Raw genomic sequence first — 26,607 nt, 5'->3', positions numbered from 1 at the left:
GGCGTGGCGCAAGACGCAGGACCTGTTTGCGTTTCTGTTCCCTGAGGGCTACCGTGGCGGGCCTGGAAAATGAATTTTTGACCTCTCTTCGATTCTGAGCTTTTCCGTCTTGGTTATCACCACCTTGACGGACTATTCACGATTTTTTCGTTCTCTTTTTGTTTGTTCAACGTACCCATTCTGCTGTAGCGCGACAATCCAACTTCACTTTATCTGGAGCTCGTCACACGCCTATCGCGTGGTGCCATGCAGCAGCAGACAAGTGCTACCGCAATGCCCACGTGGGCACCGCAGCACAGCCTCTGCCTCACACTCTACCCGCCCCCCTGCCTCGCAGGTCAGGTCGCCTCACAGCCGCTCCCATGGTGCCGGCAGCCACCTGATGCATCCCCCTCGAGGTGGCTCAGGCGCCCCACACCTGCAGGCAGTGCCAGGGCGGGGTGAAGATGCATTGGAGTGGCATTGGCACTGTGCCCATGATGTGGATGGCACACGCGTGTTCGCTGTCTCAGGCCGCTCCAACGCAACGCCGTCCACCACCCCACCGCCGACATCAGCAGCCATGCATCGCTCTGGCATCCTCAACCGCGTGGGTGATTGTCGCTGGCACAACCAGAGGTGGCCCAGTATTGGTAAGGTTAGGGCGGTGCCTGGCTTCATAGAGTATGTTCTGGACTCTTATGCCACTCACTGAGGTGTCGCTGGCTATTAAAGTCAAAAAGGTGGGCATGGCAAAGAAGGATGCGGAAAAAATGATTTTTGATGGCGCGATGTCCAGATGTTCTCTCCTGCACTCTGTTGTGTTAGGTTGGCCGCATGCGCTGGCTGAGCGCATGGTTTCTAGTGATTTGTAGGTGTGATGCTTGTTGTTGAGATCATGTAACCCATATCCCTCTCTCCTCTCCGTCTCTTGTTCTCTGTTTTTATGGGATTCTTGATACGCTCAGCAGTGAATCACTCGAAGACAATGGTCTTTATTGATAAGCTGAAGACAATGGTGAACCGAAGCGTCGGCTTACGCGCCGGAAACGCTCTTGCCACCTCCTCTGGAGCGTCGCCGCCTACCTTTGCGGAGGCGTGGAATCAAGCAAAGGCAATGACAAACAAGCTTTTCGAGGAGCGTGAGTGGCAGTGTCCGTGCGGGCACAAGTTCCGTGCTGCCGGCGAGTGGGTTGCCTGTGCGCCGATATACTGCGAAGTACCATCTTGCCCCAACCCCAAATACTACATCGACGGCCCTGGGCGTGCCCTCCTAGAGGCAAATCCCTCAGGTGTGAAGCTGGAGGAGGTGAACAATACACGCGGTGGCGTCACTTCTCAGCCAGATTCCGGCAAAAAACCCGGAGGTGTCGGCTCGCGTTTTCGATGAGTTTTGGTTTGCTGGAAGTCCTGAGTAACTGCTTCGCTTTCAGTGCCTTAGCTAGGCTTAAACGGAAAAGGGAGGAAAAATGACTAACTGGCACCCGTTGCTTTCTTCCGTGCAGCCGACGGACAAACTCCACACTTCTTTTTTCATCCTGTTTCCAACAGCAAGAAAATGAAGAGTAAGCCGTTTGTGAGATTGATGTACGTGCTACCTATGCATGTGAGTTGCAGGAATTATCCTCCGACTTTGATTAAGCTATTGCGGCTATCCTGGTAAGCGCATGCCGCTGCTAGGTAGATTCTATTCATCGCGCTCATAACTGGAAAAGATGCTGATCCCTCACTTGCTTGCTGCAGGACACTAGGCGTTTCCCTTTTTTTCTCCGCTATTCTCTTATATTCAATCTGCGTTTGTGAACGTGCCCTACTTGGTTCTTGCTCTCTCGCTTCTTGCCACGCAGCGTCTCTGCACTGCGTGGCTCTACCCCTTAATACACATTTTCGAGACTTTCCCGAAACACAGTGAAAGCGCACCTTTACTGTTCTGTATGCGTTGGCGAATAGTAACAGTGTAACAGATCCCACAAGCTTTTGTTTCACTTATTTTAGTCCCTTTTCTAAACGCGAAGGACACGAAGCTAAGCGGAAGGCAAAAATATCAATGGCAGTCGCTTCGAAGGGCCGAATTGCCGATGTGAACCAGGAGGAACTGACAAAGATCGGGCCAAAGATCGATGACGTTCTCTCCATTTGTTTGGCTAGCTTCGACAGCCTGCGTGATATGGCATTCAAGTTCCAGTACGAGCAAGCTGCTGAGAAGGCCGCCTACCAAAGTGGCGAGACGAAGCCCGATCCTATGACGCAACTGATGCACGTGCTGCAGCGGATGGTCGATTTGACTTTAGGTACTGCGAAAGCCGTGTACGACCAAACACTGCTGGAGTGGAGGCGGCGCAAGGGCGAAGGGGATGCGGACTCGCCGGCCTCGCAGTTTGCCTCATCTCAGTCCATGACGTCCCCTGAGGTGCTCCGAAACAGTAGCGTGGAGGATTTTGCGGCAGGCTCTCTAGCGTGGATTGAGCGAGGCTCTCACCTCTCTCTGCTCTCCCTCGAGGTTCTCTCCTCTGTTCTGCTTGCTCACCACTACCTCCGAAAAGATTTGCAGAAGTACATGCTAGATTTCAATGCCCTTGACTACCTCGAAAAGGTGTTTAGTATGGAACGCGATCACGAGCTCTGCTACTTTCCAGAGGGCTTCAAGACTGAGTGCATGCGCCTCATAGCAAATTTGACCCACAACAACGTCGATGTGAATGCGGCGCTTGCCGAACGCGACACGTTTCTGTTCAACATCCTGTCCGCTACTCAGATCGACGAGGAGAATCCGGGCATGGTAGAGTGGGCCGAGTTTGCTATTCGCAATATCTGCGAATCGTCCGCTGCGGCGCGAGAAAAAATACGAAAGCTAGCTCCGCAGGGCGTCACAGATCAGAGCCGTGGGATGCTTGCGGGAAGGTGCAGCTACTCCTTCTCCAGCAGCGGGAAGGTTCAACTGCACACCCAAAAGCCACCCCTGGACTAGCTGGCATGCGGCCTCTGTTGGCGGAAATACCCAGCGGTTCCCCCCTCGCTCATGGCCACAAGTGAGGCGGCCCCGCCGGCGTGTGCCATCGTTGCCACACCTGTCTATTGTAATCATCGAACTTTCCTCCCGTTTTTCCGCTCCATTGAACAGGTAAGTGTTTTTGCGTTATGCTCGTTTTCGTAGCCTGTCGCCTTGTCTTGTTTCCTTTGTTTTTCTTCTCATCTGTTTTTTTTTTTGTTTGGTTTGAACGACTGTGACAGGAATGAAAGAGGGAGGGCGGATCGCAAAACGATATGGTGATGAGAAGTGAGTGTGAACGCTCTCTCCGCCATGCGAATGACATGCTTCACCAGGCACTTCTCTTCACCCCGATTGTGTTCTTCGTCTCGTTTCAGATCTCGAGAAGCAGAGTCGTTGCAAGCATTTCGCTTTTCCTCCACCCGCCCCCTTGGGTGACAGAAAGGGGGGATACGCAAGTCTACCTATTCGTGCGTAGTGTTACCAGATGAGGACTTGAAAACAACAGGATTCTCACTGATAGCTGCGCCGGCGCCGGAGGTATCGCGGCCGCGAGTGGAGGGATACCATGTTGGCGTACTCTTCCACAGAAATAGGGAACTCGCCAGTCAAGAAGAGCTGGGAACGTGGATTGGAGTGCGCCATGCCTGTGATTTGATATCATTCGCCCTTTCATTTTGTTGTTTCTTCTTTGTCTCTGGATGCCACATTCGCTTCATCTGTTTTTTTTTTCGCTTGTGTGCGATGCGGTCCCGCACCGCTTTGGTTGGGTTTCTTCGGCTGTTTCTAAAATCTTAGCTCAGAGCTTGCCTGGTGAACAATCCATAAGGACTTGTATGTCATTCTTCTCTGCGGTGTCGTAGCCTTCTGATCGAGTGGCCGCACTTTCGGCAATCACCTGAGCCGAGCGGTGAAGCGCACGAATATGTGGCGCATTCGATCTCTACCCCGACTCCCTCTTATCTTCTGCGTATTGCCTCCTCTCTCTCTCCATTTGCGGCATTGCACCTTAGCCTTTTTTTCGCACCCTGTCGAATCTGCGTGCGTGTACGACGTTGGCGGATAAGAAGGTGCTTCATGCGTGGCTCCACCAGCGCCAACGCGTTCTCGGACGCCAGTGTGCAGGCCGCTGTGCTGGAGGAATGGAAAAAAAGAAGCGCCAAGCACAAGGAAGCAGCAATCTCTCTGCGGGAAAAGGTGCGGCAGCTGAAAAGTGATGCAGAGGTTGGCCGTCGCGCTGCCCAGTGGATGCAAGAGCGCGACGCTCTCAATTGCGAGCAGGAAGCCTGCGAAGCGGCGCTGGGTGCGATAGAGAAGAGCCTTGGTGACGTAGTGTCTGACGCCGACGGTGAGCGCCACCAGCTGGAGCTCTCGGCGCTGAAGGTTTTACTGTCCCAGCAGCTGACGGAGGTTGGTGCCCTGTGGCACACGTCCAATGCACGGCAGCTCCAAACTAGCTCTAGTGGTGCAGCTTCGGTGGATCGGGTCGTTGACATTCGCGAGTGGATTGCGGAGGAGCTCAGAAAGTGCGAGGCGAACATAGAGGCACTTGCCACGCCTTCTGCGGGCTTCGAACATCAGCAAAAGGCCGTCGTCGAGTGCCGTGCTGCTGCCCGGCAGGCACAGCTGACATTTGCGGCACTGTGCGACTCCTACCACCCAGCACACCAGCTGCGCGTTACCTTTGAGGCAGCGTTGAAGAGCGCGGAGGAAGATACCTTGGCCCGTATCGAGGGTGCCCGCGCTCCGAGGGCAGCAGCAACGCCGCCGGACATTCTTCGGACCGTGGGGCTCATCGTGAGGATGGGCCAGAGCGCACGACAGTTTGATATTTCGGCAGCCACCATGACTGCCTTGGCAGAGCGGGTATCGGCGGTGTACCCCGGCATGCCCTCCGCCCAAGTTCACGTGGCCGTCGAGGAGTCTATAGCGCTTCGGAAAGCGCGGGCGCTGTCGCAGGCTGCCGTGTCAGACTTCCAGCGAACGAACATCTCTCTTTTGTCCTCATGCGAATCTGCGTTTCTTGTTGCCCAGCAGTCGGAAAAGCAGCGGCAGGAGAAGGCAGAGGCTGCGCGGCAGCGCGTAGAAGCGCAAAATCGGCGGCACGCACATCTCACAGAGGAACGCGCCGCTTACGAGGCTGTGCTGCGACAGCGCCAGAGCGTCAAGGAACGAATGCAGGCAGCAGCGGTAGCGAAAGAGAAGGCGCTGCAGGCAAAACGTGCCATCGAGTTTCAAGAGCGCCTCCGTCTCTTTGAGGCATACGAAGTGCAGCAGTCGGCGCTCCGGCAGAAGGAGCGGGAGCTGGCGGAGCTGCAGGCGCAGGCAATGGAGGAGGAGAAGGCAGCGCGTATGCGCCGCAACGAAGAGCGGGTTGAGTACCGACGCCAGCGGGACGAACAGCGGCAATCAGAGAAGAAGAAGCGCGAGCAAGAACTGCTAGAGCTGCGGGCCAAGAAGCAGGATGCACTTCAGCGTTTCTTCGCTTCTGTTGATAAACAGATCGGTGTGGAGGCCGACCCGCAGCGTTTCCTCAAAGCAACCTCCTCGAGCGCACAAACGGAGCGGTACACGACGCTTGCACAGACCGTGATGCCGTCGATAACAGGCTACTCCGATGAGCAGATTATGAAGGATCCGCGTGTGCGACTGTATCACGCATTACTTGCTGCCGGCCTGCACACCACCCCATACGGACGAGAGGTGGCAACCCGTGGATACCGCGTTTCCGCTGCCCAGCAGAGCAGCGAGGGAAATCCTCTGCGTCGCGAGTTCTCATAATGGGGTGGAAGGGCCGCTCGCTACGCCTGTGGCGAGGCAAGAAAAGGGAAAGAAGAGGCAGGGTCTGTCGCGTGCTCTTCACGCCACCCCCGCCCTCTCCCCGCTGCAGCACTGGGGCTGTGGTGCCCAATGCACACAACGGCTACCAAGAATGGATGAGAAAAGGTCAAGCTGCGAAAGCAGTTCCCCGGCACCCGCACAATGAACTGACTGTTTTCGACTGCTTTACACATCAGCGTTTATCAGTTGCCATAGCCACCACCGCTAGCACATCCACCAGCACCACCATTCTTACATGTGAGCCACTGCGCTGTACACGAGTTGTTGTCTCTTCTCCAGTGCATATTGTGTCTCCCAGTCTAGACGCAGTGCATTCATTGCTGTGCAAGAGGATGCACAAAGAACAGCGGGGGGAGCCAAGAAGGCTCTCCCCGTTTCAGGTAGACGAGGGACGAGGGCGCACTCACGCATGTATTTCGGCACGGTGGCACTGCCGATGGCCTTCAAAGATGATTGCTGCGTTACTGCCCGGCAGAGCGGAGGCTCTGTGCCTTTGGTCACATGCAGATTTCGTCTCTGTAGTTTTGCTCCTCTCGGTCGCCTTGCTTGGTCTCCGGCACGCTTGGCTTGCCACTCTCGCACAAATTCTGCCCTCTTTTTTTTCTTCGGTCCCCATTCTCACTGTTTCCCCGTCACTCTTACCACGGTTGCTGCGCCCGTCACCTCACATTATGACTATGCCATGCCATCCGCCTCGTGTCTTTCTTCCCCTCTCCCTTCCCCTTCCTCCCGGCCCTCCCCCTCCTCACGCACACACCACCCTGCGCCACATACGTATCCCCGACTAATCTGCTCTACGTTGGTTGTCTTTGCGCACGACATGGCCATCCTGGCCAAGCTGTCTCGAAGGAAACAACATAACAATAAAAGAAAACGCAGCAGCAAGCACCACACGTGATCCCATCACTCTCTGGGCCTTTTCTTCCTTTGCTATCAGAGTAGGCGATTCACGTAGCCAATTCATTGGCTGTTGCTGTTGTTGTGTGTACTCGTACTCTGTGGGTCGGAGGTACCGCTCTGCGACCGCCCCCCTCCTTCTCTCTCACGGAGCACTTTTCCAGCTTCGTGGCGTTTTCTCAGGATTCGCGTCCGTTTCTCCCTCTTCCCTGCAGCGGAAACTCTCGGACACGGTGACGGGCACATTGGCACTCGCATACGCGTAGAGGCAGGCATACATACGCACAAGCACACAGGCCTGTCTTTGCCAGGCGGCTACTCTTTTCGCATGCTCTTGCTCGAGGTGGTCATTCCCCTTTATCTCCTCTCACCACTCCTTCACGTTTGTGTGTGTACTGCTGGTGGTGCTGCTGTGGTAGTCTCAACATTCTTCCTCCTCCTCCTTTTCCATCGTGCGCGTGCACTGCTCACATGCGAAAAAAAGAAAACCACTAGAGGGACCTGTAGATGAATGACAGAGTTTAATAGAATAGACGACGTAGATGCATTCTGCCTGAAGCTCTACTCGGGAGACAAGGGGGCCACCTTGAAGGTGACTGTCGATGGATGGCGTCGCATCATCGACGAGATTGGGCTGCACCTGCTAATGGCGGTCCTGCAGCAGTCCACAAGCGCGTACTCTATAATCTTCGTGTCTCGTGCCGCATCAGAATGCTTGGAGACGCTGTTTGTGGATGCAGACGAGCTGACGCAGTTTACGCTGAGCGTGTATGAGCTGCTGTGCGTTCGGGATGCCGGGCTGAACGCGGCGGCTAAGCTGGCGCTGCGCCAACTCGTGTGCGTGGCCGTTCAGAGGGGTTATCATTACTCCCACACGCTGGCACAGATGCCGTCAAGTGTGTGCGCATCGTGCTCCTCCTCGATTCAAGCTGGTGATCAAGGCGATCGGCTTCGCGTAGGCTGCGAGGTGCTCACCGACCTTGTCATCACGCTGAGTGAGCGGCGCATGACCACCTTTGCCACTGACGTGAGCATTGCGAAGTCCTTCCGCGATGACCACCTCCTCAGTGTTTTCCGATTAGCCGTTCGAGTAGTGAAGGAAGTGCAGCCGAGCAGTCGAACGGTCGTGGCAGCCGGGCTTAGGCTAGCGCAGCACGTGCTAGAGTTCGACTTTGCGTGCGACACCATGCAAACAGAGGCCGAGGAGAATCCTGTGACGAGAACGTATCCAGATAGCTGGGCAGCAGACCTCTTGGACCTGCAGCTGATGGACCGGCTATGGTTCTTGTACCGAATTCCCGACCTGGAGCCGGATGTGGCGCACACATTGCTGGAGGTACTGACCTCGCTGGTGAGTTTGCGCAAATCGTTCTTCGCCGACGTCGAGCTGCGACCGCGGTGGTACGCGGTAGTCCTGCTACAGACGCACCTCGTCATGGAGCGCTTCCTGCACCTGGAAGACGAGGAGACGCTCAGCGCCTTCGCGCGACTTCTCAATCGCATGAAGCCTAACTGCGACCTCCGTGAACTCATGCAGCTGACGGAGTTCTCGCCGTGGCTGCGGTCCCTCTGCAGCTTCACAAGGCAGTGCCTGGCCAACTGGAAGCACGCCTCGACATCACTGCTGTCCCTGCTAAGTGTGTGGGGACGCCTCATCGAAGCCAAGTCGTACGCCACGCAGGATACGGCGGAGATGCTGCACTGTGGCCTGCAGGTAGTGGGTTGCTACCTTGAATGCCTTCACAGCCGCGTACAAACGTTCACGATGGAGTTGGCTAAGTTCATGAGCAGCGACAGCGCCGCCATGCGACAGGCAAACTCCAATAGCATGCCGGTCGAGTACATTCTGGACGACGACGAGGAGGGGGTCCGACTTGAGGTCGAGTTTCTCCTGAAGGTAGTGATAGGGTGCGGCGAGGAGGGCTGGACGATGCTCGAGGCCAACTCGGAGCGGGTAAGTCAATCCGTGCTGGCACACGTGCGCCCGAACGCTTCTGCTGTCTCGGTCGACCACATCGTGCTTATGGAGGAGGCGGCGTGGTCTCTGCATCTGCTCAGCGCCGCACTGCACTCCGACGGCGCTATCGACAGCGGTGCCGCCCGCGTTCTTGCCATGCTCCTGCACAGCCTCATACTGCTTCAGCGCTTCTCCACCCATGTCGTGTTTCTCGACAGCGTCCCCGGCTCCGTTCGTGGGCATATCGCGGCGGCAACCACGCGCGTTCTCGCCGCAATCCTCTCCAAGACCGTGTCGGTGTACGTGGTGTCCAACCGTAAGACCTCTGCCTTTGTCGAGCAGCTCAGTAGCCAGCTGCGGCAGTGCGGAGAGATGGATACAGCAGGGACGTTTGGTGCCTACTTTCTGAATGTCGCCGTCCACGCGCTGTGGACGATACTCAGCGCGACAAACATGCCCGACGAGGTGCGCGTGGCGGCGCTGCAGCTGTTGGACGAGTGGACCTCTACCTCGAGTGTGTTGCGGGTGCTCAAGGAAACGCGCTCGTACACGTATCTGATGAACCTCCACAACGAATCCATCCCAGCCCCACTGCAGCGCCCGGTAGCGCTCAAGGCGCGGTACCTGTTTATTCGATGTGTGGCACAAGTGCGCTTCCTCGACGCCTCCGCGCTCACAGACTCTGTAGTGAACACCCTCATGGAGCCGGTGCTGGCGCGCATTTCACAGGCAGTGTACGGGGCCGCCACTGGCGGGTCTAGCGCGGAGAGCACTGACCGCCTGACACTGGCGCTCTGCGACATGCGCGGCATCCTGAGCTGCACGGAGCGCCGACCGTACCGAGTAGTAATGGACATGATCGAGCCTTTTCTGTATCCTGTAGCCGACGCCGTACTACAAGAAAGCAGCTGCGGCGAGGAGACTGTAACGCAGCTCCTGGAGCTGGTGAATGAGATGGCGCTGAACAAGAACCAGCGCATCGCCTTTGGGGCACAGAGCGCGAAACCCGTGCACATATTTCGCTATGTGAGCCGGGTGGTGGTGCGCTCCGCACGGCTTGTCCATCTTATCTTGGGGGGCAGCGTAACGGGACCAAGCGCACAAACCCCGTCGCCACCGCTGGTGGAGTGGGGGTGGAAAGTGATGCGGCTGGGCCTTTTGGCAGCGTACCACATTTTGCAGGGAGGGTGGTGCAACTTGGGGGTGCTGCAGCTCTACGAGGACACGGCGCTCACGAGCCTGCTGTCTAGTGTGTGGGGCCTGCTGTGCAGGTTGCCTGTACATGAGTACATAGTGCGCTCGAAGGTGTGCACGGCTGTGATCAAGGTGGTGAACGTGCTGGCTGCGCGTTTCTTCCACGACTTCTGGGCGAAGCAGCCGCCGCGGGAGGTGTTCACTGTCGTTGGCTTTGTGGAGTCGCTTGCCTTCCCGGCCAGCATCAACGCCGTCGAAGCCGCACAGCAGAATGACGCGCTGCAGGCGATGGACCGCCTCGTGAACTGCTGTTGGGTGCGCACTGCGTATCCGATAGAGGATTTGCAGCAGGCGGCCGTCATGAAGTCGACGCTGCTGCGGGCGGACGCGATGGTGTTTCACCGCCTTGTCACATGTGCGCTCGAGCGCTCCGTGGCGGTTGATAACCACGGAATGAGGAAGTTGCTGCTTCCTCTGTTCTACGTGGAGGGCAGCGCTGTGGGCGAGGTGGCGCAGTATTTCTGCTCCCGTGCCACAACACCGGCCGCCGCGCATGCGTTGCAGGTACAGTTCTCAGATATTCAGCGCCACGTCACTGAAAGCGGCGACATCACCAGCAAGACAATGGATGAGCTTGCAAACGCCCTGCACACACTCATGAGCACGCTAAAGGAATCGCTCTAGTGCGTCGAGGAAGCCGCCGAAGCGCCACGCAGAAGCAAACGCCGAGCCGGGAAGCTTGAGAGAAAAGGGTGGTGAGTGGCCCTCTTACGCAAGTGTCGTGCTGGGCATCTTGTGCAAAGTGGGGAGAGAGGCGGTACAGGGGAGGCCCTGCATGCTGAGAGATACGGTGCTCACATAGTATCACGCAGAGGGGGGAGAGACAGACACACACGCGAGCACAGACACAGGATCCTCTTGATGGGGAAGGATGACGCCCTCCCCATCCACTCCCTCATCCTCCTTCGGCCTCTCGACCATTTTATACGTGCAGCTAATCCACAAAAAGGAGAAAGCAAAACTGCGACTCGGCGAAAGAGCCTTCCCCTACCCCCAGCCCGTCCCCTCTACGTGGCAGAGGAAGGAATGATGACGATGTCGGAGTGCAGAGAGGCGTGTGGCTCTCTCGGTTTCCACACCTGTGCGTGCGAGTGTCTTTGAGTGTTTGAGGTCAGGGATGAGAGGGCGAGGACAAGCCGGAAACGCTAACTCGAGGAGAGCCGCAAGCATAGCGCGGCGGTCCACAGCCACAAGCTGCGGTGCCTTTCTGCTCAGTGGCAAGGCGCAAGCGGCTGAGAAAGATGAACGGATGTGTGGACCGTTGTCCCGTGTGTCTTCGGTGCGAATGCTCTTCGCGAGCAGCTCCTCTCTTCTCCACCTCCTTGCCCTCTCCCACCTGTCTTGGCTTTGCAAGCGGCACATCCCCGTCTGTACCACTCTCTCCCTGCTCTCTGTGTCTATCCCCTGCATGTGTTCCCCGCCTTCCACCCCCCACCCACACACCTATTCGCGCGTGATCAGCCTTGTTGTGCCCATGCAGCGGTGAGGAAGAGAGGCACGGAAGAAAGAGGCCGCGACTTGTCACTGACATGCGCAATCTGCAGCAGCACCGCGACACTGTCCCGCCGCGCACAAAAGCAAAACCTCCCACGTGATCGCTCTCCCTCGGCTCTTTCCATTTGCTTTCTTCGGGAGACCTGCCGGACGCACAAACATTGCTGTTCCTTGCACCCACCTTCCCTACCCCGACACCGTATCGCTCTCCCTCTCTCCTCCACCTCCGTAGTGGTGTGCGATCCCTTCTTGACGTATTAAGGGCCAAGAGGAAGGCAAAGGACGTTTGTGCGACTGCTCGTCTCGTCTCGTCTCGTCTCGTCTCCCCCCTGCCGCTCTCTCACCCTTCTGTTGCTTGTCGACGTTCGCACCTCGTGAGACAACGCACAAACAAGCACAGGCAGGCATCCATCGAAGCCCCCCTCCTCCTCCCGCGTAAGACCGGCGCGCACGGAGAGCCCAAGGGAGATTACGTAATATGCTGCGATGTCACGGTGAACTAGGGGCGCGTTTTCTGCGCCGGCCCTGTGGCGCCGCCGCGGCTGCCGTGGTGTACCCTGCAACCTCCGGGGCGGTGGCAGGAATGGCCATGACGAGCAGTAACACGTGCACGTACGTGCGCTCCTTCTCCACTGCGACGCCGTTGTGCCTCGCACGGCGCCTCGCTGGCAACCATCGACGGAAGCGCAGTCGTGAGCCGACCAAGGGCGACTGGCTGTGCCAGTGTGGTGAAGTCAACTACCAATCCAAGCGTGAGTGCTACAAGTGTGGTGCCCCCGCCCCTCCTCTCCCCCCTGGCGTTCGCCGCCCGAGTCTGCCAGGTGAGGATCCGCATGATTGGGCCTGTCCGTGCGGGCAGATGAACTTCAGAGGCGCCGTTGTGTGCCACAAGTGTCAGCAGCCAAAGCCCGTGCCGCCGCCGCTGCCCGGAAAGGAGACGACACTGTGGACATGCCCCAAGTGCAAAGGCGTCAACCGCAACAACCGCAGGTTTTGCTTCAAGTGCTCAGCACCGTCGCCTTTAGTCGAGTTTAAGCCGCAGCAGTAGCGCGATCCGGCGGCTGGAGTGTTGTCGCCGCTCGCGCCTGCCTAGTTGTGCCACTTTCTCGGTGGTATCACTGCAGCTGTAGAAGCCGATGCGTGAGATGAGCATGCAGCAGAGCTAGTCGCGGCAGTAGCGCATATGAGTCTTTCTCTCCTCCTCCCGAGGGTGACATCATTCGACAGAGCCCACGTAGCCAATTAGAGATGAGAGGACGGTGCGGCGGCGTTCCGCTGCTGCCCTCCACCCCCTGCCCACTTCCTCCTCCAGTGCTGTGTTATCGCTTTTCCGCCTGAGAAACATGCACACACACACACACACATATGCTCATGCACGCATGCGGGGCCTCCCCCACGTCTTCACACATCCGCCCAAGCGCAGAATGATACACGCGTGAGGCGTGTGGGTCGGTGTAGACTCACACAGTACAGCAAAAGGAAAGGAAAACGAGAAGCAAGGAAAAGCGAACGTGCAGCAGATTTGCACACGCCGTGTCGTGCACCGGCCGCTGCACATCCGGCTGGGGAGATGCGCCTGAGTTGCATCGTAGGGAAGGGGGTGGAGCAAGAGGAAGGCGGTGGGGTTCCACAACTGGTGAGAGTTTCTTTTCAAGTGAAGGCCGTCCTTTACGTCGCAATCACGGTGCGTGCACCTGCTTCCCCTTCTTCCTTTTCCAGTCCCTTTTCTCCTTCCCTCTTCTCCTTCCCTCAACAACAGCAGCATCTCATCCTGACTCACTCCCTCTCCCTGTATGCCACCAGTATCTCCCTGCGAGGAAATTGCGGCGTTTTCCCCTCCTGCTCCTCTTGCCTCTCGCAACCCTGTCCTCTTTCTCTCTCGCTTCGACGATCACCCAGCTGCCGCTTCGGTGCCTTGAAAGCACCTTGCCAATCTATAACCTCCTCAACTGAACCTCACCACGCGCTCACCATATATATTTTTTGCCGCCGCAGCTGCTGCTGTTGCTGCTGCTGTTCTCATCCATTTGCTCGCTGTCTATCTACCCCCTACAACCACTTGAGAACATTCCCATTCTCCGGGTGTACTTCGGTCGCGGACTCTCGTTGGGCACTCGTCGATCTCCACATTCGGTCCGGCGAGCCCGTTCTTGTGTTTGCGCTCTCCTCTTCTGTTCTATCGCTTCCCTTCTACACCTCTGTATTGCGCAGGTGTCCAACAAAGGCACCCCCCCCCCTCCTCATCTCTGCGCCTCTTCCACACACACACACACACACACACAGCTACGCATAAATGGGCTCGGCGGTGGAGGAACAAAATCTGTTCTCTGCGGCCAACGGCCGCGGAATCGCAGCCGCGAGCTCCGTCGACAACGCAGCCAGCGCTTCGAACCAGATGAACACCAAGACTAAGAAGCAGCTCTTTATGCTGCAGAGGGCGGAGCGACTGAAGGACCCTAAGGTGCGCAAGATGGGCATCGACCGCGAGGCCTTGGATGCGCAGGTGCGTGAGAAGGAAGCGCTGCGCCGGCTGGAAAAGGAGAGGAATGACTACTACGACCGACAGGCACTCCTGATGGACCGCCATGCGTGTGCACTGCAGCAGGAGGTGAATTCCATTCGCGCAGCTCGAGAAAAGGAGCTGCAGGACTACCGCCAGACCTTTCAGAAGAAAGAGATGGGCCGCGAGTGGGACCTTAACGACCCGGAGGCACGGCGCAAGGAGCTTCCGGCACGCATCGGCGACGACGACCCTCGTAACGGACCATCGTCGCTGCAGAAGTTTGAAGGCGAGGATCTCGACTACGCGGCACGCAGGGCGGCGCAGCAGCGGCAGCAGCGGCAGTGGGCGCAGCAGCAGGTGAACGAGAAGCTCGCGAAGAAGTGGATGGAGCAGGAGCGCGACCGCGCGTTCGACGACCGCAACGAGGAGGTGAACCACCGCCTGTACGAGGTGGAGCAAAAGGTGGCGGAGCAGCGCAGGCTCATGGAGAAGAACGGGGCCGATTTCAACCGCGCGCTCGCTGAGCAGCAGCGACGCGAGGCTGTGCGCGCCAAGGAGGAGGACACTCGCCTCGGCCTGCAAGAGATGGCGTACCAGATGGACAGCGACTTCCTCAACGAGCGCGAAACCGTAGTCAGCGAGCTTGGCGGCAGCGTCATGGCAGAGCGCTACAAGGGCATGTCGGAGAAGCAGAAGACCCTCCTGCGAGCCGGCCAAGATGAGCAGCTCCGCGAGCTCCGCCGTCGTCGTCTTTTAGAGGTGGAGGAGCAAAGGCAGTGGTCGCTGCAGGAAAACATGCAGCTGCGAATGGCAAACGCTCTCGATCGTCAGCGCGAGCGCGAACGCCGAGCTGAGCGCGAGCAGCTGGCGGAGACTCACAAGATGCAGGCACAAGCAGCAGCCAAACGTAAGGCCCAGTTAGACGAGCTCTACAAGAACGCGGTAGACGAGGACTACTTCAAGTACTGGGATCGGTGCTTGTAGTCGCTACGTGTGCGGCGGCTTTGGCTGACGCTGGCAGAGGCATGTTGCTGCTTGCTGTTGACCCAGTGAGTCTCGCCTTCCTTTTGCGTGTGTTTTTCCTCCGTTTTTAGAAGATGTACCAACTGCATTGTTTGCTCGACTATAGGTGTCCGCGTGTGCCGGTGCTATGGCAGGATGCTGCTCTCGAAGCCCATGTATATTGTGACCGTGCCCTCTTCTGTGAGCGCAGGTCCGTGTTTGCCAGCTGCGGCCACACGGGATCTTTTCTTTGTCTTCTTCGTGCTGCGCACTTTCTTCTCATGGCGCTCTCACGGCGGGACCTACAGCGGTGGAGGACGGCATGTGGAGGCGTATCTCGGACCCGAATGCTGGCACTGCTGGCCCGTCGCGTACACCTCTCATTTCAGTCTGTCGTCGGTCATTGTGGATGGGAACACCACATCAACGTTCACAAGCTTGCCGAATCGTCAGCGGCAGAGGAGTCGACACCAACTGCATGGATCACGGAGCTTGCTATTGGTCTGAGACGGCAGGTCGACATCCCCCTACGACCCGCACGGCAGATGCCGCCGCCTCTACTATCGAGCAGGACCCTGCACACGGACCACTTGGATGAAGGCGTGCAGCCCACTCGCGTCCGTCTGGCACCGATCTCGCAGCACATGTGTGGAGGAGGGGCGAGGAAGGACAAGAAGTGCCCGCAAGACGCATGCCCCGATTCAATGACAGCACGGTTCGTCCCAGGCGGCCAGGGCTTAGCAGCAGTGCTGCAGCGGTAGGTGAGCTGTGGCTGCGTGGGTGTATGCTTTGGTTGCCTTTTTCGTGTGTGAGGGGGAATACACGGGCACGTCGAAAATAAAAACCGGTCCCAGCTCGCTGTGTGCGTTTGCGTGCGCGTGTGTGTCGGTGTGTGTCTCTCTGTAGGGCGTCTTCACGTCATTCACCTCATCTGTGCGGTCCTCTGCGTCTCTCTTTGTTTCTCTCCCTCTCCACCATGTCACTAATCACGCCTCCTCCTCGTCTCTGAAGTAGGTTTGCGTGTGTCGTCATCGCCCACGCGGTGCTTCTTTCTGTATAGAAGGCGACACCGATATGCAGACAGACACACAGTTGTACAGGAGAGTTGATGCTGAATTGGGCGCACTGTTGTTTTGCCTCAAAGAAAGAGCATGAGCATCCCAGAGGGCCACACCGAGGCTTCACGTGTCGAGCATTCGAAGATGTTGCTGCTTTCTGTGTTTGCAGTACACACGCGTCCCACGCGGCGGAGGTCAGCACAGAGGGAAAGGGCGAAAGGACGAAGTAGGTGGCATGGGCACCATGTGGGCCGAGACCTCTCCGTCTGCACCCGTGTTTGTGCTGTTGCGCACATGGAGAGGCCTCTCTTCCCCTTTCTTCGCCCTCTGCTCCTACTGCATCTGCGTCAGCCCTATGGGCATTCGACTTGCAAGAATGTCGCGGAGCTGGTGCTCTCTAGTCCAGACAATTAATACGATTGTATCACGCCCATCCTCCTCGCTCTATTCCTCTCACGGTGCCCTTGCTTTTATTTGTGAGTGTGCATGTGTGCGTCGTGACGTCGCGGCGCGGCCTCCAGAGGACGTTGGCTCCATAGAGCCTCCACCCTCTTTTTCCCCTCTTTGCGCTTCTCCCCGTCCGCCGTTGCCTCTTTCAGTATCCTGGGAGCCGCTCTCTCATAGGCCGTCTTACCCTTCTCGTGTTTCTTTCATGTTGGGTGTGCGCTGGGAGCCTCTCACCATCCTGCGAGCGCACACTGATCCGTGCGAGCACTTCTTTTTGTGCACTAGTCTTGCTGCTATGCCCTTTTGTCTCAGTGGATGTATGTGTGTGTGTGTGTGTACTTGGACAGGGGTGACATTGAGCAAGTCGTCTTCATAGAGTCAACACCCTCCTCGTCGGAGGGACAACATACACGCAAGCACACAGATAGATAGACCTGCACGTACCGCGGCGCTCTCCCACCCACCCCACCCCGTTACGCTTGCAAAGGATGATACTGGGTGTCGGCGCAGGTACCTTCGCGGTACTCGTCACCGTTGGTGTGGCCATACTTATTGCGCTTGTGGGCTCCTACTTAGCCCCACAGTCAGCCCTGTTCATCATTCTCGGCTGCACCGTGCTGCCCTTCATTGTGTACGGCTGCATCCTGACAAGTCCGCATGGCCCTGCCGCCAACACCACCGCGGTAGTGCCTGCGACCTACTACCGAGAACGTCAGCTGCCATCAAACACAGATGTCATTGATAAGTTCTTGCCGGTGCGCGTTGTCGTATTCATTGTGATGGCCCTTGGCCTGTTTGCCGGCGTCGCCTTTCATATCCTTACACTTGTGAACTCGCCGCCGTACAAGGCACCGCGTGTGCACTGTCTCCGGCAGAAATTGGAGGAGGCGCACCCCACCTGGTACCGGTAGAGTGCATCGCGCATCCTCCTTTTCCTGTAAACTTGTTGAACGTTTCTCCCATTGCGTCTCTCTCTCTGCCGAGAGATGAGGGCAAGGTCTCGCCGATGCCTCAGCTCCTGTGACGCATATGGATGCACATGCCTGCATGAGTATGTGTGATGCTCCAATCAATGCACAGCAGTCAACCACCACAACAAGCGTTCAGCTGCTTTCACGCACCGGTGGGTACCCATCCTCTTCCTGTGTATCTCTGACTCTTCAAGACATCCGCTGCTCTGCGCTACCTCCATGCTCTTTCCACTAATCCAGATGTTTAAGCTCGTTTTCGCCACATGCCCTGCTGACGTAGGGATACCCCTCTCCGTGTGTGGTGTCAGGGCTCAGTACCCCGACTCTGCGTGGGGGGAAGCCATGCACCCTCTTAACCCCTGTCGATGTCAAGCCACCTCTGGTTGTGCCAGCGACAATCACCCACGCGGTTGAGGATGCCAGAGCGATGCATGGCTGCTGATGTCGGCGGTGGGGTGGTGGACGGCGTTGCGTTGGAGCGGCCTGAGACAGCGAACACGCGTGTGCCATCCACATCATGGGCACAGTGCCAATGCCACTCCAATGCATCTTCACCCCGCCCTGGCACTGCCTGCAGGTGTGGGGCGCCTGAGCCACCTCGAGGGGGATGCATCAGGTGGCTGCCGGCACCATGGGAGCGGCTGTGAGGCGACCTGACCTGCGAGGCAGGGGCGGGTAGAGTGTGAGGCAGAGGCTGTGCTGCGGTGCCCACGTGGGCATTGCGGTAGCACTTGTCTGCTGCTGCATGGCACCACGCGATGGGGACGCTGTGACAAGGCCGGATAGAGGGAGCTGGACTCATATCCTCTGATCGAATGAACTCTTAAGAAACAATATAAAATTTTTTCTCTCCCGCGCAGTCCCGCGTCTGTCCGCACGCGAAAAGGACGAGTACGCCGCCGCCACCTCTAACGCTGCCTGTTCCGCCCACGGATGTTTTCCGCATGCTTGCCAGAGCACAGCGCGCACTAGCGTAGATGCACTTATTATGGATGCACGGGCACACACGGCCGCGCATACGCGCAGGCGGTGTCACGCGTACCTATTGGTCTACGGTCGCCTGTGTATCTCCCGCCTCCTTTTATACATGTAAGGAAACGCCCCCCCTCACCCCCCTCTCTCATCGGCAAATATACGCAAACAGCACACGCAATACGAAGTCACCAACGGCAAGGCAACGCCGCAGAGCGCGAGAGCGAGTGCTTGCTGTCCATTGCTGCCGCCATCACTGCTGTGGTCTATCATCACAAGAGGAGAGAGTGTGTCTGGGTGTATATTGGTGGCAACACTGACAGTGCGCCACAGACCCTCCCAGAGCCCACCCTCTCCCTTCCCACTCCCTGGTCTGCTGCTGGCCTACCTACCCACCCACTTTCTTCTGTTCTGTTTTTCTTTTTTCAGCTGCTGCGACCCTCTCTTCTCCTTTGTTGTTGAGCTTGTGTAAGCGTCAGAGCTGGCGTGTCTCTGTGCCCTTTCCGCTCCGTCCTCACTTGTCTGCTTTGCCCGACACGCATACATGTGCACATGTATGCGTGTATGTGCGTGTGTCTCTCTCTCTGCACTCCCCTGCAGCTCTTCCTCCTTCAACCGCGCACGCACCGACGCCCCGTCCTCCTTTGTGCATCCCTTTCAAGCGCTCTTTAGTGCTGCGTGCCCTCGTCGGAACTACTGCCGCTTCGTGCTGCTGTTCTGAGTACCACCGGAGGTACACTGTATTGCGCATCACCGCTCCTCGCTCCCTGCCTTGACCGCGCTCTCCTCGGTTCTTTGCCACACTCGACTTGAAAAACGAGTGTCATCTCGGTTGCAGTCATCCCCACCTCCACCATAGTTATTCAGCTAGGTGCAACAGCGTAGAAACGGACGAGGCCGAACGCCGACGAGCAAAATACGATGGAGGAAGATTTGGCATACAAGATCATCGTGATTGGGAGCGTTAGTGTAGGGAAGAGCAACATCACGTCCCGATTCTGCGATGGTGCGTTCTACCCCGACCTCGTCCCCACCTTAGGGATGGACTTCAAGTACAGTAGCTGCAACACCCTCGAAAAGAGGCCGCGCTGCGTGCGGCTGCAGGTCTGGGACACGAGCGGGCAGGACGATTTCGTCACGCTCACGACCGCCTTCTACCGCAACTGCCAGGGCGCGCTACTGTGCTTCGACCTTACGAATCGGCAGTCCTTCGAGGATCTCGATCAGTGGTATGAGCGGCTAGAGCGGTACTCGCCGGTGGTGCCGCCTCTCATCCTGGTTGGGTGCAAGCTGGACCTCGTAGAGAGCCACCTCGACGAGCAGGGTGAGGGAATCGTCCTGGGGAGTCATCGCCAAATAGCCAAGAGCGAGGCGGACGCGTGGGCGCGGTACCACAGCTGCCTCTGCTACCTCGAGACGAGCGCGAAGGAGAACACAAACGTATCGCAGGCGTTTCAGCAGCTCGCCACGTACATCGCCTCCGTAGCGAATCCAGGCGCCAAGCACGCGGGCCGCATCCTCGGCCCCGGTGGCCGCCTGCTTGTGGAGGAGGAGGAGAAGCAGAAGAAGCGCCAGTGCTGCGCCAACTGAGCAGATACAGAGCGGAGGGTGTGTAGTATGCTCGTGAAGAACGCACGGCAGAACAAAGAAAGTGGACGCTAAAGGGATCCGGCGAGGTGTATGGCGTATGGCGGAGACGAAGAGAGGACACAACGGAGAAGTGAATGGGACTTGGCCGACAAAAGGGCAAAACACGTCGCGACAGCCGACCAGACTGGTCGTACGAGGACTACATGGCGCTTCTGCGGTCGCTGCTGCTGATGTTGCCTCCTCCATCGGCAAGGGCTCTGGCTGCAGCGGCTCGATGTTTCCGTCACTGCACTGCTGCTTCATACACGGGTGCGAGAGTAATCGAACGCACCTCTTCTTTTTTCGTTTTGTCGCCGCTGCTTCAGTTGTGCGTGGTGGCTGACGTGACTGAACGGCCCGTACAACCGCCGACAGCAGCTGCTGGCCCTCCCCTTCCCACCAACTCTCTTTACGACACGACCTTTCGCCGGCGCGATGGTGAGTTTCACATAAGTACCTGCCGTCATAATTTCCAGCTGTGTGCCCGTGATGCTTTCTTTCGCTTCAACCCTGTATTTTCCTCTCCCCCTCGCCTTCCCTCCCCCGCCGTTGATAATGCGTGCTTGCTTGGCGTTGCCCCACTCTGGCACACTCTCTCTTGTTTGGACCCTTGCCTATTCTCCGCTGAGATTAGGAGGAGGCGACTGCTGCTCTCTCTTCACCCCTAACCTCCCTCTCCTGCCGTCCGTGTCCGTGTGTGGTGCCGTCTCGCCGTTCTTCGTCGTTTTTCTTTTTTTTTCTTGCCCTCCCCCCTCCTCTCGACGTAATGCTGTTGTCATCGTCCTCCCACTCCCGGTATTATAACCTGTTTTCTGTATGTATGTTTGTGTGGTCTTGTATCTGAGGACGCGTAGTGTGCGGGGGGAGGGGGCATGTCTGTGGCTCGTTGACTCTCGTCCCTTTTTCCCGTGCTTCTGTTCCTCTCTCCCGGCACACACACACACGCACACACACACACACACAACGAAGGGGTCGCAAAACGAGAAACCTGCGCCTCGTCCCCTTCATACCGCACTGCTGCTCTTGCGCCGGTGACGAGGGAGAGTGCGCAGGGCTGTGAACGGGGACTTCATAGTTCACGTCGCTTCATTTGACGCAGGCGTGCAGCTGCAAACACGCACACTCGAGGGAGGCAGGTCAGTCTCTTCTCCGCAGCGGCTGGGCGGTCCCCCCTCCCCTTCCTTCAAACGCGCGCGCACACCCGCCTTCTGAGCAATCCTACATTGCCATGCATGCGTGTGTTTTGTTTGTGTGTGTGCATGTGCATCCGGAGCGCACGCCCTCTCCTTTGCTTCCAAGTCCTCGTCTCCCTTTCCTCTGTGCAGTTCTCTTCCTTCGAGTATCTACACCATATCCCCGCCGTGCCTCCACACTTGCGCGCGCCGTGTCTCTCTCTTGCACATACGGACAACCGCACGCACTCACACACGTGTCTTTTCTTGCTCTTCTTGCTCTCTCCCTCTCTCTCTCTGGCCCCTCCATCCCTCCTAGACACCAGTCGATACGACGCCGTGGCACCAGGAAGCTCCACAAACAAGCTACGCCACCTGTACCCTACACACCAGTGCACCACCCCCTTTGGCTCCCCCGTGTGCCCCCACCCCCTTTCGTCCACTTCCTTGTCGAACACAAGTGCGCGTCGTCTATAGGCCACGTATATACGAGGAAAACGCATACACGCCCCTTGGACCACCGACTTCACCCCTCGTCTTCCCCACCGTGATCATGGCCAACCCCAACACGCCCGGCGGTGACTGCGACTACATCTTCAAGATCATTGTCATTGGTGACAGTGGCGTAGGCAAGTCATCCTTGACGGTGCGTCTCTCCGAAGATGTCTTCTACAAGGACTACGCCTCCACCATCGCCATCGACTTTCGCATGCACCAGATGAACTACATGGACAAGCGCGTCCGCCTTCAGATTTGGGACACGGCCGGCCAGGAGCGCTTCCAGTCCGTCGCCACGGCGTTCTACCGCGGCGCCAATGGGGTGCTGCTCTGCTTCGACCTCACCCACCGCCCGTCCTTTATACACCTAGAGCAGTGGATGGAACGCGTGAAGCAGCAGGCTCTCCCCGGTATCCCGTGTCTGCTGGTGGGGTGCAAAAGCGATGAGGCGCGCTCCAGCCGCCAGGTGACGCGCGAGGAGGCGGTAGCCTGGGCTCAGCAACACAACATGGCCTTCATCGAGACGAGCGCCAAGGAGAAGGAGAATGTGCAGACGGCTTTCCAGCAGATCACCAAGTTCATCTTCGAGGACATGAAGGAGCGCAACGGCAAGACACCGACGGCTGGAGACAACGCAGCTGGCCGCTCTCAGAGCGTTAACTTCGATCGCCAGCGGAGCAACCGCAAGGAGAGCAAGTGCTGCTAGTCGTGAGCACCCACAATGGCAGTATAACACTACCTTGAATGGCAGACACAGTTAGAACCGAAAACACGCGCACACGGAGAAACGTTCACAGGCACGGCTGCCTGTCAAGTGGGAACCCTTCTAGGGCGATGTCTGAGGAACTGGTGTTGCGGAAAAGAGAGCGTGGTTGGCGTGGATGTGTAAGCGGCGCTGGTGTCGCCGCCTCTCTGCTCTCGCTTCTCCCTCCCATGCGGTGTTTCTTTGGCCCCCCGTCTTCTCTCCCTTTTTTTTGTTGTTGGTACCGCTTGCGTCTGCCTGCCTGCTTGATAACTCTCCCTCTCTTTTCTTGCTTTTCTTTTCCCTCTCACTCGGTGTGGATTAGCCAAGGAAGGGGGCACGGTGGGGAGAGGAGACGTAGCGGGAATCTTCATGTGGCCGTTCTCGGCATATGTCGGCGCTTCACATCATCTTGCCTGCAACTGAGGCGTATCTCGCGCAGCCTTCTTTGCGCTGTTCTTTCGCTTCTGGTCTCTGCGTGTGTGTGGGTGTGTAGGGTGGGGTTGTGCGTCTCAGTTCGTTTCTCCCACACTCGCCCCTTTTTGGGCTCGCCCCACTCCCCACCCCACCCCTCCTTCCTTCCTTAGATGTATTGCCTTACCACGTGGCACCCCCTCTCCATTCAGGCCTACTTCACTAACCACGCCACGGCCGTAGCCGTTGGGCGTGTCTGTGTGTCTCTGTGTATGTGTATGTGTGTGTCGCAGCGCTTCTCGCCCTTCCTCCTTCAGCAAGAACTGCGCGCGCTTGTGCTCTGTTTGTGTGCTCTGCTTCTTGAGCGTACGTGTACGCCATCACCCTTGCGCGCACGCACACGCACGGCTACTCCCAGTGACTGACGCGCGTGAATCTAACACGGGTGATGATGGAGGCAAGCGGGCTTGCGAAGAAGAAACAGCAGCAAGAGACGGGAACGAATGCAAAGAGCGAAAGAAAGACAGCGCCTCTCCGCTAATGGGCACATGCAGGTGTGTACGCACATATATATGTGTATATATCGAGAGAGAGAGAGATGCACGTGTATGTGTGTCTGTGTTTTGGATGTCTCCCACGCATACATCAGCGCGCGCGCACACACACATGCGTACACACATGCATACATGCACTCTCTCTGATCCCCATTGTTATTGCTGTGCCGTCGTTATGCTTGCATCTTTTTGTTGTTGTTTTTTCTGCTGCTGCTGAGATCCATGCGCTTGTCCTCTACCCTTCCTTCTTGTGTGCTTGTGCATGTACCCTACCAGCATCACCTGGCACAGACACATAAACCCCCACACACACCGGCCCCCCCCCCTGTATACACACACACACACAGGCACACTTGCCTTAGTATGTGTGTGTGTGGGTGGGTGGGTGGGTGGATGTAGGTTGGTGTGTATCAGAGTGCATGTGTCTGTGCTTTTCTTTCTTCTCTCTCCCGTCTCGTTGTGCGTGTACGTGCGCTCTTTCGGGCTTCGTTGTGGATGTTTACCCTCTCATCATCATCGCTGTGTCTCTGCCTTTTCTGTGCGTGTGTGTGTGGGGGGGGGGGGGGGGGGGCGATGCGTAGCTGTTTGTGCGTGCACACGCGCCTTCCCTCTTTTGCTGACTCTTTTGGCTGTCCTTCGTGTGGTGTTTCTGTCTTTGCTGTTGCCGTTTCCTTTCCTCGGCTGTGTTGCTGCCTCTCCCCCTCTCCTCCCCTCCCTTTGGTGTATGCAAGTGTGGTGCACGAAAGGCGAAACAACCATGAGATGATGCACCTAATGAGTCGTCCCGCCAACGCTCCCACCCCACCCCCATCCTTGCGATGCCGCGGTTAGTGACGGGTGCACACACACACACACGCTCACAGGCGCCAGTGACTACGCTGGCAACTCTGTACAGGATGCGTTTGTTTGCGCCCCTCTCGCTCTTGGTGTGTTCCAGGACGTGCAGGATGAGATCAAGGTACAGTAAACCTGTAGCGTTTACGCCTTTCGTCACCTGCTTTACGTGGCAACGAGCGTATCATTCGGTGTCTGGCCAGCCTTGAGGGGGGGCGTGGCTCTGCTTTCCCACCCCCGCCCTCCTCTTCTCCACCCTCCCTGCTTGCGTGCGTTTGGTACGGACACTGCCGCGTGTGCTTCGTGTGCAGTGGCACCGCTACTCCTCCCCATCCTCCTCCGATCTTCTTACCTCGTTTGTCTTTGCTATACGTGCTCGGTGTGCTGGCGGCTGTCGGATGCGGCTGTGTGTGCCGCCTGCACATGCAGAGAAGGAAGTATACTTTCCTCAATAGAAAGGCTTGTTCAGTTTGTGTGCTTGCGTCTCTTCGTTCTTCGCGTGATCTCCCCTCCCTCGCACTCTTCTACACGCTCTTCTCCCTCTGAACGCACAACACACGCACGCAGTCACTCTTTCTCACTCGCCATCGAGTGATCTGCTCAGGGACAAGCACGCAGACATAGGCGTGTAGAGAGAGTGAGAGATGTCCTTCTTTATCAACAAGACCTGTGACGTCTTCCCGCCTCGCCGCCGAGGTCAGTCCGACGGGGCGTTGCGCAAGGAACTAAACGCACGCGGCGCACCCCGTGACTCCGCCATCATCACCAAGACTGAACTGGATATAATCCGCGGCATGATCGATGGTCGCTTCCCTGGCAGTCTGAGCGGCACGGCCGCGACCGCCGTGGCCCCACGCACGCACACGGAAGCCGCCGAGGAACACCGTCGCCGCATGCAGGAGTTTGACGCGGAACGCGCCCGAAACGGCGTGGCCCCGCGGACGGCAGAGGAGATCGAGCAGGCGCAGCTCCGTCAGGTGAACCTGGAGAAGGCGCGGCTGATGTTGGACGAGGAGTGCGATGAGGTTAAGGCCATGAATCGTATCATCATGGAGGCCAAGTGTGTCGCCACTCGCGAGGCGCAGCGACTGGAGAAGCAAAAGCGCATCGAGGAGGAGACGGTGTACAACCGCCAGATGGACGCCCTCATGGCGCAGGAGGCGGAGACGGCACAGCAGGTGTACCTCGAGCGCGAGCGGCAGCGCATGGAGGAGCAGCGGCGCAACGCTGCCATGATCAAGGCGCAGCTGCATGAGCGGTATGTAGAGCGGGTGCGCCGGCTGGAGCGACATCAACAGGAGCAGGATGCTATGAGTCGCCACATAGAGCGCCTGCAGGTGGAGGAGAAGGCGGAAAAGCTGCGCCGTATCGATGCGGCCCGGCGGCTGATGGAGGAAGCCGCCATCGCGAATGCTGAGCAGATCGCCCTGAAGCAGCGCGAAAGGGAGATGGAGCTCGAGGAAGACCGGAAGATGGCGGAGTACATTAAGCAGAAGGAAGCACGCGATGAGGCCTACGCTGAGGAGCAAGCCCGTCTTCGGCGCGAAAAGGATATGGAGATCGCGCGGCTACGTGCGAACCAGCAGCGCGTGCAGGACAAGCAGGCTGAGCTGGAGGAGCTGCGGGTTCGCCGCGTTCAGGAGGCCTACATACGTGAGGAGCGTCGAAAGGAGAAGGAGGCAGCGGAGCGCGAGAGCGCCATGCATGCCGACCTTCAGCAGGCCCGCCTCGCCCAGGTGGAGGAGCGCAACCGCCAAAAGGCTTTAGAGAAGGTGCAAGAGCAGGAGGAACTGGACCGCATGCTGGCAGTGCAGAAGATCAGTCGCGAACAGGAGCTCGAGCGCCAGGCCCGCACTCGCCGCCTGCAGGAGGAGAATTCGCTAGCGTTGCTGAAGCAGATGATGGACGTCGAGGAGCGTCGCCGTCGTCAACGGCAGGAGGAGATTGAAGAGGGCAACCAGCTCCGAAAGGCGGCACGTGAGCGGCAGGCAGCCCTGGAGGCAATCCGTGACCGCAAGTTAGGCGAGCTGGAGGAGCTGGACGTGCCGGAGCAGTATCGCCGGGCCCTCCTCAAGGTGGGCAAGTGAGCCCACACGCGGAGACTAGCGCGCTCGTGTGTGTGTGTGTGCGGGTGTGCGTGGGTGGAGGTGAGTACGTGTAGGTGGTTTGCTGATGTGCCGAGGGCAGCTCTCTCCATCTCCCCTCTTAGTGGCTTTGCGCTTCATCATCATCTTCCACCTCTTCTTTTCCTCGCTAGTGACGACTTGCGCTCGCCGGTGCGACGCCGCTGCCACCCATGTAAATACCCGGTGCGCGCGTTCCAACATAGAGCGATATGCTGGCCGGTGTGCCGGAGTCGTACGCTGTTATGGATGTAAACAAGGAACAAGGAACCAAGAG

The 26,607-nt window shown here is 57.9% G+C and overlaps 10 protein-coding genes and 1 pseudogene across 11 annotated transcripts; all 11 read left to right on the top strand.

Moving 5' to 3' along the window:
- Positions 1-382: 382 nt before the first annotated feature.
- Positions 383-1,369, top strand: LINJ_10_1340 (annotated as a pseudogene). The gene has a single exon. A coding segment is annotated over exon 1 (987 nt).
- A 657-nt stretch (positions 1,370-2,026) lies between these two features.
- Positions 2,027-2,947, top strand: LINJ_10_1330 (conserved hypothetical protein; the record flags this gene model as incomplete). Its single annotated transcript, XM_001463739.1, has 1 exon — positions 2,027-2,947. One exon carries the CDS (start codon positions 2,027-2,029, stop codon positions 2,945-2,947), a length of 921 nt encoding a protein of 306 aa, XP_001463776.1.
- A 296-nt stretch (positions 2,948-3,243) lies between these two features.
- Positions 3,244-3,459, top strand: LINJ_10_1320 (hypothetical protein; the record flags this gene model as incomplete). The annotated part of the gene is made up of 1 exon (XM_003392205.1): positions 3,244-3,459. One exon carries the CDS (start codon positions 3,244-3,246, stop codon positions 3,457-3,459), a length of 216 nt encoding a protein of 71 aa, XP_003392253.1.
- A 586-nt stretch (positions 3,460-4,045) lies between these two features.
- Positions 4,046-5,749, top strand: LINJ_10_1310 (conserved hypothetical protein; the record flags this gene model as incomplete). The annotated part of the gene is made up of 1 exon (XM_001463738.1): positions 4,046-5,749. One exon carries the CDS (start codon positions 4,046-4,048, stop codon positions 5,747-5,749), a length of 1,704 nt encoding a protein of 567 aa, XP_001463775.1.
- A 1,603-nt stretch (positions 5,750-7,352) lies between these two features.
- On the top strand, positions 7,353-10,541 carry LINJ_10_1300 (conserved hypothetical protein; the record flags this gene model as incomplete). The annotated part of the gene is made up of 1 exon (XM_001463737.1): positions 7,353-10,541. One exon carries the CDS (start codon positions 7,353-7,355, stop codon positions 10,539-10,541), a length of 3,189 nt encoding a protein of 1,062 aa, XP_001463774.1.
- A 1,348-nt stretch (positions 10,542-11,889) lies between these two features.
- On the top strand, positions 11,890-12,459 carry LINJ_10_1290 (conserved hypothetical protein; the record flags this gene model as incomplete). The annotated part of the gene is made up of 1 exon (XM_001463736.1): positions 11,890-12,459. One exon carries the CDS (start codon positions 11,890-11,892, stop codon positions 12,457-12,459), a length of 570 nt encoding a protein of 189 aa, XP_001463773.1.
- A 1,245-nt stretch (positions 12,460-13,704) lies between these two features.
- Positions 13,705-14,898, top strand: LINJ_10_1280 (flagellar protofilament ribbon protein-like protein; the record flags this gene model as incomplete). Its single annotated transcript, XM_001463735.1, has 1 exon — positions 13,705-14,898. The coding sequence occupies one exon, from the start codon at positions 13,705-13,707 to the stop codon at positions 14,896-14,898; it is 1,194 nt and encodes a 397-aa protein (XP_001463772.1).
- Positions 14,899-16,909: 2,011 nt separating this feature from the next.
- Positions 16,910-17,332, top strand: LINJ_10_1270 (conserved hypothetical protein; the record flags this gene model as incomplete). Its single annotated transcript, XM_001463734.1, has 1 exon — positions 16,910-17,332. One exon carries the CDS (start codon positions 16,910-16,912, stop codon positions 17,330-17,332), a length of 423 nt encoding a protein of 140 aa, XP_001463771.1.
- Positions 17,333-19,285: 1,953 nt separating this feature from the next.
- LINJ_10_1260 (putative small GTP-binding protein Rab7) lies at positions 19,286-19,954 on the top strand (the record flags this gene model as incomplete). Its single annotated transcript, XM_001463733.1, has 1 exon — positions 19,286-19,954. One exon carries the CDS (start codon positions 19,286-19,288, stop codon positions 19,952-19,954), a length of 669 nt encoding a protein of 222 aa, XP_001463770.1.
- A 1,764-nt stretch (positions 19,955-21,718) lies between these two features.
- LINJ_10_1250 (putative rab1 small GTP-binding protein) lies at positions 21,719-22,369 on the top strand (the record flags this gene model as incomplete). Its single annotated transcript, XM_001463732.1, has 1 exon — positions 21,719-22,369. The coding sequence occupies one exon, from the start codon at positions 21,719-21,721 to the stop codon at positions 22,367-22,369; it is 651 nt and encodes a 216-aa protein (XP_001463769.1).
- A 2,482-nt stretch (positions 22,370-24,851) lies between these two features.
- Positions 24,852-26,294, top strand: LINJ_10_1240 (conserved hypothetical protein; the record flags this gene model as incomplete). The annotated part of the gene is made up of 1 exon (XM_001463731.1): positions 24,852-26,294. One exon carries the CDS (start codon positions 24,852-24,854, stop codon positions 26,292-26,294), a length of 1,443 nt encoding a protein of 480 aa, XP_001463768.1.
- Positions 26,295-26,607: the final 313 nt, after the last annotated feature.

This window comes from Leishmania infantum, chromosome 10 (genome assembly GCF_000002875.2).
Source record: "Leishmania infantum JPCM5 genome chromosome 10".
NCBI classification, from domain to species: Eukaryota; Euglenozoa; class Kinetoplastea; order Trypanosomatida; family Trypanosomatidae; genus Leishmania; species Leishmania infantum.
This window is presented reverse-complemented; position numbering and strand designations above follow the sequence as displayed.